This window comes from Lepidochelys kempii, chromosome 6 (assembly GCF_965140285.1).
Source record: "Lepidochelys kempii isolate rLepKem1 chromosome 6, rLepKem1.hap1, whole genome shotgun sequence".
NCBI classification, from domain to species: domain Eukaryota; kingdom Metazoa; phylum Chordata; order Testudines; family Cheloniidae; genus Lepidochelys; species Lepidochelys kempii.
In genome coordinates this window covers 90,390,668-90,404,700 of record NC_136385.1, presented here as the reverse complement: position 1 = coordinate 90,404,700, position 14,033 = coordinate 90,390,668, and the positions used below count along the sequence as shown (strand labels likewise).

Here is a 14,033-nt window from a genome sequence, read left to right as displayed (position 1 = left end):
TCTTGGGGTCAACTGCGCCATTGATCCTGTTACTAAATCTGCTTGGATCCAAGTCACCACCTCCTTCTACACAGAGCTCACTGCTGCGAGGAAGACCGTTGCTGGTTCCACGTACATATCACTTCATTCCAAATGCTCTTTATCCTCATACAGAACATTTCCTCCAGAGCAGAAAGAGATCTTCATCAGAATGCAGTGACACACCTTTTGTGCCATCCAGCCTCTAGCCCAGATTCCAGTGGGCAGCTGGGGAAACCCTACCCACCTACATAAGTTGAGCTAGGGGAAGAATAAAAGATTTTTTTATTTTAGAAGACAAAACCTTAAACATGTATATAAAATTAATTTACAGTCCCCTTTCAGGCTGGTTTCAAATGAAAGCCAAACCAACACCACAATAAAATGGGGATATTAAAGATTTCACAGCTGTCACATCATTCCACTTACACAAGAGTCCCAGAAGAAAAGGTGCAGATGAGATGGTAACCATCATTAGCTTACATCTTGTTCAGTCAGAGTCTACAGCCACCTTACTCTGCTGTCTGTGACATTACCATCTCAATATCTGGAAGGATTGCTTCATGAGGAGAGGGCTCTGATACTGGGACCTGCTGCGTGATGAAGGTCAGGCTAGGAGCAATGTTTTCAGTGCTGCAGAGGTAAAGCATTGCAGATGAATCAGCAATAACATGCTGCTGTTCACCCATACATGGTGAGGAGGGAAGGGGTTAAACAGTAACCTCTAATAAGATGTAAGCCTTTTCCTTCAATTCTCCATTTTCTTCCCTTATCAATCAGGCTCCTCTCTTCTCCCACCCCATTCAGGCTCTTACCAAATCCTGTCAGCTCCTTCCTTTACAAACTCAAAATCCATCCTTTCCCATGCCAAGAACATCTTTGTTAACATCCAGGTTACCTCTTACGTTGAATACAGTAGAACCTCAAAGATATGATATGAACACCAGAGTTACAAACTGACCTGTCAGCCAGCTGCCATGTAGAACTGGAATTAAGCAATCAGGCAGCAGCAGAAACAAACCAAAAAAAAACCCCCCAAAACCCAGCAAATACTGTACTTTTCCTGTATTGCATCTTAAAGGTAAGCACCTCGGGCATACCTGTCCCCACCACTTACTTGCCACAAGGGGGGCAGCCACTTACAGGTAGGAGGTGAAGATGCTGAGGTTCACAGGCACAGCTATGAGCCCCTGAGTAGGCAGAACAGGAGCAGCTCCCTGCTTTCCTGTGAGCCAAGGGTGCTGTCCTTTCCTACTCCCTCTAAGCTTGCAAGCTCAGTCCAAGCCCAGAAAGCAGCAAACCAAGCTGTTGCTGGAACCTGGCCTGGAGTGCAAGCTGCTGGAGCCCGAGCTCCTGCCTGCTTGCTGCGCTTTAGAGGAGCAGCTCAGTTTTAAAGGGCCACAGCCAGCACTGCGTGCCTATTGATGCAGAAGTGCCCCAGGGTGCCACACTCATCACCCTTGCAGCCAGGGGGCTAGAACCAGCTCTCTGTCCCCACTCGCCAGGCAGCCACTTACAGGTAGGAGGTGAAGACTGCGATTTGCAGGCACTGCTGTGCGCCCCCACTCCAAGCAGTCCACCCTGCGGAACCATCCCATAACATCTTGTTCAGAGTTATGAACATTTCAGAGTTACGAACAACCTCCATTTGTGAGGTGTCTGCAACGCTTGAGATTCTACTGTAGGGCAACTGCATATCTCACTTTTTCCAACCTGCTGCTCTACACCAAATGCCATCTCTAAAATCCTCACTTGCATTCAAGGGAATCTGTTTAAATGTTTTTAAAGGTAGACATTTTTTAAATTAAAAAGGAAATAGGTGAAGGTTTTAAACAAAATCACAGAGGAAAAATAGAAGTTAAAAAAAAAAACAAAATTAATTTTGTCAGATCAAATTGAGCCTAGCATTGACTCATGTATTTGCCTTACCTTATTGCTATTGCCCTGACTCTGTCTTTTCTTAACCTCCATTTTAAACTCGAGCTACTCATTGTTTTTCTATCTGTTTGTACAGTGCCAGGCACAAAGGGCCTCATTTCTGAATGAGGCATCTAGGTTCTATTGCAATATAAACAATAAATGCACTGATCTCTTTTTGCTATTTTTTTTTTACCTTCCACATCCTGTGTAAGATTCTCCTCCAATCCTCCACCTGTACTCCTGCTTTCATCCCTATTCTTTTTATTATTTGAATTACAGTTGTGCTTAAAGGCCCCCCTGCTTGGGGCCCCAATGTGCTGGGGGTTTCACAAAAGTAGTAAAGAGATAGTCTCTGCCCCAGAGGAGTGTACAATCATGGTTAAATGACAACATTCAGCAGGTTGATGAAACAACTGGCTGGGGAAGGAGAAGTGTTGCTGCCTATACTCCTGCCAAGTCACCTTCTTAACTGGCTCATTTGCTGATTCCTACTTTCTTCTTTGTGCCCTCTCCCATGCCAGTCCTCACACTTGGGACTCATGCCCCTCTTTATGCCAAAGAGCCACGCGGTCTCCTTGCAAAGTGCTAGGGGTCTTGCCCTAAAGGAGATAAGTCAGTGCTCCTATTTGTGAATTTTATCTGGTTATCTTGTGTAGGCCAATATTAGAGTGTAAGTTCCAGGGGACAGTGTGTGCTACCTCCACAACATGTGGCACACTTGCAGCAGTTAGTGACAATGCACCATACACCCACACTCCTCAGAGCTTACGCCATATGATGTTATATACCCCATGCCTTGGAGAATAACAATTCAGCTAGGTGTGTGGTTGTATCAGAGTCTGCACCTATGAACAACCAGGCTCCAGGCGTAAATAGGACTGATTCCTATCTCTGCTATCCAGGCAGTGATAGCTGAACTGAGGAAGAGAGAGGAAGATAGAATATTAGAGAGATAGGGTGTCTATATTTAAATAAGACACCTGCCATGAGGTGCTTTCACCAAGATAGCAGGCACAGTGGGACTAAAGTGTCATTCAAACCAGGCAGAAGATTGAAACCCATCCCATCACGCACAGACTAGGCATCTGTAACCTCCAGCCTTGCTAGCTGCTATTCATTATATATGTAGGAACAAGTTCACACACTTTGAAAAAGCATTAACTGGTACCGATCACAGAAATCCATCTGTTTAGCAGCACAGGTCACTGAACACTTAATCTTGGGATTCCACTCTCTTCAATAGCTCTCTCCTGAATGGAGAATCTAGCTCAAGGCCTTTCTACTGATATTCAAAGCTCTCGGTGCTAACTGAGTAATTGCCTCTCCCTGTGCAAACATGACCTCTTACAACAACTATGTTGTCCAAGAATAATGAAGCTGTTGACTAGGGGAAGCTTCTGAGTGCAGGAGACATAATGGAGCTGCTGGACCTAGATGCTGGAACTCACAAACAGAAGAGATAGGAATGACTATAGACTACACATTCAGAACTAAAAGCAAAATTAATCTTTTCAATTTAAATTTCCCTCAAACATGTCTTCACGTGCACACACACCAGCATAAACAAGCAAACAAGAACCTTCATACTAAGCAAAGTATTTCTCTTTCATGCTGGGACAGATGGAAGGGAAAGATGACTATATTTCTGTTTTTAAATATGTCGGAGGTGCTTGGGTGTTGTGTTAATGGAGGCTGCAGAAGTACCTAGGCAGAGTGCTATAAAAATGTACTATCTTACCTAGCTTTGTTTCTTTCTTCAGAAGTAGGAGTAACAGCAGCTGGAGCTGAAGGGATCAAAACATGTTTGCGTTTCCTGTGAGAAGGAAACAAAGGCAGGAGAAATATGGATTAAGTGTAACGTGTACTAAGAGGCTTCTCTCTATGCCATACCTATCTCTCTTCCTCACTACCTCAGCGAAGATGAATAGCAGCAGGAAGTGCTAGTCTGGTGCTAGGTGTGCTTTAATTTAATCTAGACAATGGAACTTGTGTTTTGCTGCTGAAGTCCTCCTGCTACAGTAAGGAGTGATTGAGAGAGACACAGAAATGCAGAGTTCAGGGGTTACAGCAAGTTTCTGCTCTGCCGCTCAGTTCTAACTACAGGCATACAGGGGATGGCTGTTCAACTCTTTATTTGTAGAGCCTAGATTATCCCCCCGCCTATTTAGCCACTCTGGACATTAATTCAATTTCTAACTTAAGTGACCATGACTCAGTGATTAGCTCATCAAGTCCATTCCCCTTCTGATTCACAGGGAACAAACAGATTCCCCTAGCAGATGATATATCTAATATTAAGCTTATCTTAGTCGAAAACAACAGAAAATGAAGTTTAAATGTCAGATTTTGGTCTTCCAATTCCAGTTTGTGGGCAAAGCATGAAAAGTGAGTAGAACATAGTGTTTTCCCTACATGAAATATGTTAATTGGACATGACCCTACAAAACTCTGCTATATGTAAGATTATTAAAAGTGAACACATTTCTAATATAGCATCCAACTGTATTCCTACTAATGCTGTTTGTTGGGGCTTTTTTTGTCATGAGTTTCCCTTTCAGTTTGGACAATGAAATGGGATTGATCAGTGTCACTTTTTAGTTACCATGCACAAACAAGAATATTTTTATATATTTTATATAGTTATATGTTTTTAATCTCTACTGTAAAAACAAAACAAAATTGTCAAAACTTCCATGAATGTAACACTAAGGCTGAGAATTTCAACAAACACACTCAAAGTGTAAGAGTTACTATTCCCACCTCAACCTTTACACTCCCTCATTGCACATATAGCATTTTAGATTAGTATTTGAGATCTCCTGTATATTTTTTAATACATGCAAGCATAGTTTACGTTGCTTAACCTTTCAGTTTCCAGTTTGTGAATCAAGTTTTCAAAGAGGCTTCTAAAACTATGTTCACAAATTCTGCATGCACATAGCAACATGAGCTATATTGTGAGTACAATTTTAATGGCCAGTCTGTGAAAATTTCAACACAGTTTTAACTTTTTTATGATTGGTCAAATTGCTTTGTCTGTGGCAAAGATAAAGACAGATTTCATTCTGTGTATGGGACACTTCTGTCATTAACTGGACAAATTATCTCTTTATGTTCACTTGCTAAAGATAAGCAGGAATCAGTTAAGAACTGTGAATAAAATTAATCCCATTTCATTGGTCTAGAACAGAGATCGGCAACTTTTGGCATGCAGCCCATCAGGGAAATCCGCTGGCAGGCCAGGATGGTTTGTTTACTTGCAGCATCCACAGGTTCGGCTGATTGCAGCTCCCACTGGCCACAGTTCACTGTTCCACGCCAATGGGAGCTGCAGGAAGTGGCGTAGGCCAAGGGATGTGCTGGCCGCCGCTTCCCACAGCCCCCATTGGCCTGAAACGGCAAACCGCAGCCAGTGGGATCTGCGATCGGCCGAACCTGCGGATGCTGCAGGTAAATATATCGTCCCGGCCTGCCAGCGGATTTCCCTGATGGGCCTCATGCCAAAGGTTACTGATCCCCGGTCTAGATTCTAGCACCACTTTCTGTCCCCTTCACTACTACAGCTAACTTTTCTTCCTCTTCAGAGGTATCCAGAACTACACATGAAGACCTAGTAGCTCAACCTAGAATCAGACTAAAATTAGCTAAAATTCCGTTCTCCAAATTGAGCTGGAATATCTTTCCCTCAGCCTGCACAATTACTGCTCAGAACAGGTTCAGCATTAGCTCCAGAATGGGGGAATCCAAGCAATCACCCTGGATTCCACAACAGGAAGACCTCTGTGTCCATTTACTACCATAGAAACAGAGCATTACCGTCGCTCCAGGCCATTCATTCTTGCAAAGAGTAACCTCAGAACACATTCCTTCTGCTCCCATGTCAACTGGCCAATATCAACCTTCCCTTGCTGGATATTTGTCCTGCAAAACATCAGAGAGCAGATCAATGTATTAGAAGAATAAGACCAAACAAAACTCTTACCATCCAGCATAAAATCTCCCTTTTTCTGAACAGAGAAAACACAGAAAGGATTTTCAATCATAGCTCTGAATTTCCTACGTTTCACTCAGCTGGTCAATGATATGTAAGCAAAAAAGAACCCTGCATTGGCAGGAGATGGACTATACACCTTGATCAATCTTCCCCACCTCTTTAAATTCCACAGGTTTTAATCAAGAATAAAATACAGAGCTTTTATCTCTAAGAAAGGCCACATGTAGTCTGCACAAAATTGTACCTAAATTCTATGGCAAATTACGTAGATTCTGCTGCAGTCTGATGGACATTCTGGAAATTTTGTGGCATCTTCAGATAAATTTCAAAATCAGAGGCTTTTATTGAATTAAATTTAAAAAGGTATAAAACAATCAGTACAGTAGCTCCTGTGTTATTGATTTTGACATTTATTTTATACAGTTGCCCCTTTTTCAGTTTTCATTGTGCCACAGATTTTTGTATTGACAATGAAGAACTGCATTTGAGAAGATATCAAGGGAGGTGTGCAACTGAGGCTTTTGGTTCACAGGGAGGCAAGGGAGACAGAGGTTGCAAGAAAAGCACATTAAAATGATCAGCAATTAAATAAATAACAGTGTTGGCATTTAATTGTCATTTTTAGGATTCAGTGTTAACGTTGTCCCTTCTATTGTTTTCTGCCAGGTCTGCAGCAGCAGTCAGTCCTGAAGTTCCCTACTCTGAACAGTTGGGTCTGCAGCCTCCCCTCCAATGCTGAACTTCTTTCCTCCCCTCCCATCACAGCAGCCTCCACAGAGATTACTAATCTGGGTATTGTTACTACACAGGGATTTTTAAGATTTAGGTTTCATTTCTATGAGCCAGGGAGATGGACACTAAATATCTGCTGTTTAATTACATGTACCATTTCTCTGCCTCCTGCAGGTCCTTGTACACACTATTTGTGCTGTGAGCGTTGCTGTTAAACGTTCTGATTTTGGGGTACTCTTCCTTCCCTGCAAATGCCTCCATCATTTTCTTCTGATAGGCAGCTTGGGCCACCTGCTTGTAGCACTTCCTGCTGGACACAATCTCACGCTTCACCTGTTCCAGAGCTTCTAGAAAGAAACTTTCCACCTCACTCCTCTCATCCAGGATGTTCTTGGCCAGTTTCTTCACTCGATTCATCTCCCGGTCCTTCATCTCCAGCAGCTGCTGCAGCTTGTTGATCTCTACCATGCCTGCCTGGTTTTGAACTAAAGCCTGATGCCGTGTCTTCTGAATTTCTGTTTCAAATTCTTGGGTCATGTGACCTAGTGCCACCTCCAGTCTCTCTACCTTGTGCTGAAGTGCTTTTATCTGTGCTTTTTGCAGAGTGACTTGCCGGACCTTTTCCTGAACCAAATTCTCATTGGTTTCCTAAAGGACAAGAGAAAATTATTTAGACTCTTATCTTGGTCACCCTGAACCTCAGAACTCTTTCAACAATAACAGCACATGGGTTACATCAGACTGATAGATACTCCGGCACTTCCATGCTGGAAAGCAAGTAGTAATCTGGGTCAGGGCTCTGCCTGCAAGAGAAGCAAGTTGAAGAGTGTCTGATCTGCACACTCCCCATTGTACACTGAACTCTTCTTAGAGGGGCACCATAGGAAACGTTTTCTATTTTCTCCTTCACAATTAAAAGGACAGAATAAGAGCCTCATGTCTCTTAAGATAGCTCCAAAATCCAGCAGATTGAGGATGGGTCTGACTGGAAAGGCGCTAGTCCCAAAGAACTTGCATCTGTATCCAGAATTTGGATTTCAAGGGCCCCTTCCTAGGGAAGAATGAAATAGAATAGAAATCAGAGCAGGAACCTTTTCCTGCAGAAGAAAAGCTTTGTCCTCTTCTAGCTGCTTCTTGATTTTTTTTAGCTCCTGTGCCTCCTTCAGGTGATAAGCAAGAGCCTCCTGAAGACGAACATTCTCCTTAAACACTGCTCTCCCAGTGCTGTCTAACTGCCTGGAGAAGGCGAAACAAAACACAAGAGGTGACATCACAGCCTTTTGGGTCTTCCTATATTAAAATCAGTACTCTAATTTCAGAGAAAGAATTTGTTTATAGGGCTGCAACTGAGACAGCTTTGCTTCCAGCACCAGAGGTGGTCCAGAAGAGGGGGGATCATGGAAGCGTCACAGAGACAGTATCTGGACTGGAGCCGAAATGAGTTTTATGGTAGAGATGACCGGATGGTGATGGGGCCTGCATTTAAATTGTGAAAGTAATATAGATGCAGCCAAAGGCCCTTATACATTTTCCCACAAAGAGTCCCTGCTGTATACAGTAGTGTTGGCTGCCTGGCAGTTATCTGTAAGACCAAGAGTTACAGTGGCTTTCTGACTCCTCATTGTAACTGGGGAATAGATAACGCAAATGGCTTACACAATGGCCTCATGGTGGGCTCTCTCTGCCAGCATTACTATCTTCTTCTCAGCCTCTCTTTCTAGTAGTTGCTGAAGGGGAGAAAAAGCTGCTTAAATACAGACTGAGACTATGTGGTACTAAAGACAAAATCAGACACAAAGCATTTTTCTAAAATCACATACATGGGATTAAACTGGCCACTGATACAACCCTGTATCCTAGAGGAAGAGAGGGAGTGAGCAGTGACATGGAGCCCTTGGGGACACTGAAACCACCTCCCTGTGGGAGTGGGGACTAAGTAGTGATATGGCCCCTCAGGGATCCTGATGCCCTTGTGACTTTTCCTGGAAAGCTGTACCCAATTGCCACATCATCTTATTGTATTTTTTTACAAGCACTGATGATTGTAAAATGTTCATCAAATAACAGCCAAAGCAACTCAAACCTTGGTCAATAGGGAAAGTCACATTGTTCTAATATGGGATTCCTAAATCCTTTGTAAGGCACTGTACCTTTTCTTCAATGAACCTGTTCTCCAGCCTTCCAAGAGTCTCCTGATGTTCCCTGTTTGAGATTCTCATATTCTCTTTTATCTATGATTTAAAAATATCCTTTTAACAATGGTGCTGTATTTCAGCCTTGTAGATAAACATGTAGATGAAACTCTCTGGAGAGGCATCTCCCAGTTTTTGTCTTGTACTTCTCAGGACCTTATCAGCTCCTTGCATAATCTCTGCCTCTTCTCTACTTCTCTTTAGTCACGTTACACTTTCCTTCTCTTTCATAGTTTACCAGCTGTCCTATTTTTAAATCATTGTCAAGCTTCATTAGCATACTTTCCACTAGTTTGTTAATAAATATATAGAACACGGTACAGGCCCTTGTAAAACTCTCCCCAGTCTCACACAGCTAGTTACATTCTTTCTACTCATTCAGTCATCTGTGCTATCCAAAATCCTGTGCCCCAATTTCTTCGAGAAAATTCTGCAGAAAGGTGTATTTCATACCTTACTTCTAAAAATTTATTTATTATTTGTATTGTGGCACCAAAGAGGTTCCAATCATGGATCAGGGCTCCATTGTGCAAGGCCCTATATAGACACATAGCAAATGATAGTCTCTGCCCTAAATAATTTACAATCTAAGTGACTTACTTGTGTCAAGAGATAAGACAATCACTGCATTCCACCTGCCTATTGAACTGGGTATTGAGAAATCATGTTATATCATTTATAAACCCTATGGTACGTATAGCCCAAATACTAGATCTTCTGTACATATTCTTAAAGGAGGTGTAAGCCCCTTCTGGTATATAAATTGACTGGATCCCAAGCCCTGCAATCCTGGCCTCGTGCAGAAGGGTATGAGTCAAATGTTTGCAATCCAAACTCACTTCTGTAAACTGCTTTGAGATCTATGGATAAAAATCACTACAAGTACTAGATGCTTTATTATAGGGCTTGGATTTGGCCTTATATTTTTCTCAAGACATTTGCAGATTGACCATTTGTTGCATTTGTCCTCAGTATTGAGCCTAGAATAGACCTTTTAGAAGCAATCTGTCCATTTTTTGTGCTGGGGCAGCAGCAATTGAAGAAGCCACCATCTGGCTGAAGTTGGAAATTATTCCTGTACTAACCAGCCAAGTTCAAAAAACATGCAGATTCTTTTTAGGTCAAATAGTGCTGACTTTATATGGTCCCCCGCAAACTATATTCTAGTTCAGGAACATATAAGTCTGACCAATATAGTGCTTTCTACACTCACAGTAAGCCCTGGTTGCAGTAAACAGTCTAATAAATCAGCCAGGTGCATCTGATATTCTTTCCATATGAGTCACTCACCCTGCCATAAAGGTAGCAGTATCACTTCTCCTATAAATCATTACAGACAAAGTCCTGTGGAGCATGTAGTTAGTACAAGTACAGGTTACCATGTCAAATTATCAGTTTTAAATTAGATTGTGTTAGTATTGCTTTCAGGCCACTAAAACATCCAAAATTAACACTTATGACAAACTTACATCTTCCAGTTCCTTCTCCATATGTGCTTTCTTCTTGCGAAATTCTTTTACTGTTTTCAGTTCCAACTGAATTAAGCCAATTTCTCTTGCTTTTTTGCTGAATTTCTCCTCCAGATCTTTCAACTGCGCAGAATAATGTTCTGCCTGCAAATCAGAAATTCTAATCAAGAAGGGAACAAGTCACAACCATTCAACAATATCACTGCAGGAAATGTACAGCCAAGAAAAATTAAGAACCTTGATGTGCAGAATTTTAAAAAGTCACTAAATTAATGAGACTTATCACTAGAAGGAAAAGCAACAAGTTGGGCAGAATCAAACTACCAGCAAAAGAGGAGGCCTAGAAAGAAATGTTATGTTTAGAACTATCTTTTAATAATATGTCAATACCCAGGCTGTTCTGTTCCTTGTTATTTTTAGGGATGGATGGGCAAGAGGTCCTTGAAGAGCCTACCTCATGCAATTTATTGCTTAAGGGTGGGGAATAGCAGACTTCTGTAGTCTGCAAATTGGACATGTTTCTGTTGTATCTCTGCCCACACCTTATCTATAGGTATTATTGTTGGTATCTGAGATAGCAAACCACACTCACAGCTAGAAAGGCCTTGTATAGTCCCCACCCCACTTTTCTTTTGCAGGTTTTTTTCTCATGCCAGGGGTTTACCTCAAAACCTTTACTGCATATCAACTCTTTCTAATTTGCTCATCTTACTAGAACCAAAACGACTGCTCAGTCTGCTGTGAAGGCCTCGTTCTGAGGGAAAAGAGAAAAGTTCACTTACCACTTTCTCATTCTCTTCTTGGGCCTGCTGCTTCAAATCTGCCAGCTGTTGCTTCAGTTTTGCAATCTGCACAAGATGAAAATAGAGAAACCATCATTGGGGGAAAACTCTCCCCCATTTGTTTACCCCGCCTCAAGCTTCTTTATGGGATCACATCAAGAAAGCTACAGAAACACATAAAATGCCTCTCATTTATAAGATTTAAGTGGGGACTACGGGGAGGCAGTGTAGGGCTGTGTACACTGATTCTGTGTTGGCAGAATTCCTCATAGGCCACTGCAGTCCCCATTATGCCACTACAGCAGCATATGGCGCCACAATGGGACTCCAGAATCAGTCCCCCGCTTCTTGTACTGTAGGTTTGGAGTTGAGGCTCTTAGACCTGCCCACTCTCTCTTACTGAAGGAACAGTTATAAGTGTCAACAGGGGATCATTGTGGCTGATATTGGAGAAACTCAGAACAATGTTACACAGATGTAAAAACACTCCTGTGCATCTAGCTTTGACTTCACATATTTAAAAAATGGTCTGCAGGTGTCAGAAGGGGCTGATTATTGCTGGTCCTGCCAAAGATGGTCTAATGCAGAGAAGATAACTCATTAACACTGTACAACTGCTTTAATATTTGGGCAACTCTGGATCCAGTTACACTTTCACTAGGAAACTTGTCCATATTTCCAAACTAGAAAATTGCAGCTTGCTCCAGTGAAAATGATCCATTGAAAACTGCAAAGATGCACATCATCCACACCAAACACCCAGTTTTGGATGTGCTCAGCTCACCCTGTCTGATTACAGCATCCGCCAAAAGCATAGTGGGACTGGCAGATTGTTGCACCTTTCCCACAATGACTGTCAGAGCTGCCTGGAGCATGTGCAGAATATCTATGGTATATAGAAGATGATACTACCTGTGAGCTATTTTTGATTTGTTCCATCAGCTGCTTCAAAAGGTTCTGTGCTGCATTAGGAGCTGCATGTGCACCATGAGCAGCAGGTCCTATGGTCACCTCACATTTGCTGATGACATTGTGGAGAGTCTGCATCTCCCTCTGAACCTGCTGTCAAGACATCCATGGGCCTGAAGGCTGCTACACACTGCCACCTTTGGTGTGGATGCTCAAAGGGGTGCAGGGAGTGGTGGACAGGTTTCTTGGTTCTCTGCACATACCTGCTCTTCTTTCTCCACATCCTGTTTCTTGAGAAAGCTGATCACCTCAACTGTGTCCTTCTCCAGACGGTGCTGCTGCCATGCCAGCTCCTCATTGTTCCTGGCCAGCACACGTGCAGCCTTCCGATACTCGGCCCGGGAGATCTCAGTCACCTGTAGCCGAGCTTCCCATAGCGCTGCATTGGCCTTGGCCCGCTCAGCCTCAGACTCCTTATCTACCTTCGACTCAGCCTTGGCCCCCTTCTTCGCCCTGTGAGGAAAAGCTGAGGCACGTGGGTACGAGGCCCCTGGAACTCCCATCCTGCTGGGACCCCATGGCCAAGGACTCTCCCTGCACTCTCCTCCCTCTGCCCTCCCCATCCCCACTGCCTGGTTACCTGCCTCATTATCTCCCTATTCCCCCACCCCTCCCCTCTCTCTCCCCTCCCCTCCCCCTCTCTGCTCTCTCACTTCCGCCGTTACCCTGGTTACCTGCCCCCTCATCTCTCCACTTCCCTCGCTAGCCAGTTACCTCCCGCGCTTCGCGCCTTTCCCCTTTCGCATCGTGGCCCCGGCGGGGACTTGCGGCCGGCGGTTCGCAGCACGGATCCGTCTCTTTAGAATCTTTGTGACAAGCGCTCGCGGCGACCTGTTGCTATGGAGACTAGAAGGCGGGGACTAGTGACGAGATAAGTATGCGACCGTGATGCTGACGTGACACGCGGCACCGGCGAGATGTGGGGTCCCGAGCGCACCGGCGAGGCGGTGAGTGCAGACCTCGGGAGCGCGCGGGGGGCTTGACACCGCCCCCGTCCCATGGACTGGAGCCCCCTGTGCAGCCCTGCGCGGACCCCGAGCCAGCCTGGCTCCCACACAGAGATCCCGGCTCCCTCCGTGACCCAGCCCGGCTCCCCCCTCACCCTTCCACTGTACCCACACCCGGCGCCATCCGGAGATCCTCTGCTCCCCCTATACCCATTGCCTCCGTCCCTCAGATCTCCTCCTGCTCCCTCCCCCCCTCCCTCCCCTCCCCATCTCCATCCTTGACCTCCACCGCTCACTTTGTTTCTCCCCATACCCACTCCTCTCATACCCCCTGTCTACCCGCTGGAGACCCATCTGCTTCCTTCATTTAAAACTTCTGCTCCCCATATTCATCCTTCATCCCTGCCCTACTATGGAAACCTCGTGCTCCCCATACACTTACTCTTGCTCCCAACACATAGATCCCCTCATTCCCACAGATTCTTGCCCTGCCCACAAAGATCTGCTGCTCCCCCCCATCACCATAAATTCCTTGTTCTTGCCTACACCGACCTCTATATCCCCCCCCCAAAAAAAACAAACAACCCTGTCTTCATACCTTCATCCACCTCAGCCCTCCACACAGCTACCAGTCCCTCTGCTGCTCCTTGCCCTTCCCCACCAATCCCCATACTCTCTATGCCCATATTTGCCTCTGGCATCAGCAAGGTTGTTGGTTTTTTTTTAAAAAAAAAAGGTAGGTTTTTTTTCTTCCAATTTCGTTATTGCTCTGAAATATTTACAGGAACACAACACATGTTTGAAAGCTTTTTGACACTGGAAATGTTTTGCTCTAACTTCAATCTGTGAATGAAAGCTAACTATTCAAAAAAGTTAAGAGAAATGATGAGACTGTAAATATTCTTCTTAGGTCTATTAGGAAACAACGAGTTATAGAACAGCCTAGGGAAAGAGGAATGGGTGGAATGCCCACTCCACTTCTAAAATGATCTTAGCATCCATAACCTTTT

The 14,033-nt window shown here is 44.1% G+C and overlaps 2 protein-coding genes across 5 annotated transcripts in view; one reads left to right on the top strand and one right to left on the bottom strand.

The window, feature by feature from the left end:
• Positions 1-122: 122 nt before the first annotated feature.
• BBOF1 (basal body orientation factor 1) lies at positions 123-12,929 on the bottom strand. Of its 3 annotated transcripts, none has more exons than XR_012159491.2 (11): positions 12,280-12,626; positions 11,108-11,173; positions 10,326-10,469; positions 8,815-8,895; positions 8,321-8,391; positions 7,756-7,900; positions 6,819-7,312; positions 5,755-5,859; positions 3,677-3,751; positions 448-651; positions 123-279 (listed from the first exon to the last, which is right to left on the bottom strand). XR_012159491.2 is itself a non-coding variant. In XM_073349123.2 (11 exons), exons 1-11 carry the CDS (start codon positions 12,820-12,822, stop codon positions 531-533), a joined length of 1,584 nt encoding a protein of 527 aa, XP_073205224.2. In that variant the 5' UTR covers positions 12,823-12,929; the 3' UTR covers positions 303-530. The 3 variants fall into 3 exon arrangements, 2 of the variants coding, with proteins under 2 accessions (XP_073205225.2, XP_073205224.2); XM_073349123.2 differs by lacking the exon at positions 123-279 and adding an exon at positions 12,791-12,929 and having other exon boundaries at positions 303-651; positions 12,280-12,529; XM_073349124.2 differs by lacking the exons at positions 123-279; positions 12,280-12,626 and adding an exon at positions 12,020-12,256 and having other exon boundaries at positions 302-651.
• Positions 12,925-14,033, top strand: part of ENTPD5 (ectonucleoside triphosphate diphosphohydrolase 5 (inactive)) — a 38,606-nt gene continuing 37,497 nt past the window's right edge. Inside the window, exon 1 of one of the 2 annotated variants that reach the window (XM_073349142.2) lies at positions 12,925-13,023. The gene's annotated coding sequence lies outside the window, so the exon portion shown is untranslated. The remainder of the gene's footprint in view (positions 13,024-14,033) is intronic. The other variant, XM_073349144.2, reaches the window with a different exon arrangement.

What these genes read in the sequence shown, in the direction of transcription:
- BBOF1 (XM_073349123.2), bottom strand. Translation starts at nt 12,822, where the DNA reads ATGCGAAAGGGGAAAGGCGCGAAGCGCGGGAG. An exon ending in CTTTTCTTCTGCAGGAAAAG is followed by an intron (nt 7,313 to 7,755) that starts GTTCCTGCTCTG and finishes CTTGTCCTTTAG; the next exon opens with GAAACCAATGAGAATTTGGT. An exon ending in ATGAATGGCCTGGAGCGACG is followed by an intron (nt 3,752 to 5,754) that starts GTAATGCTCTGT and finishes TCCTTCTCACAG; the next exon opens with GAAACGCAAACATGTTTTGA.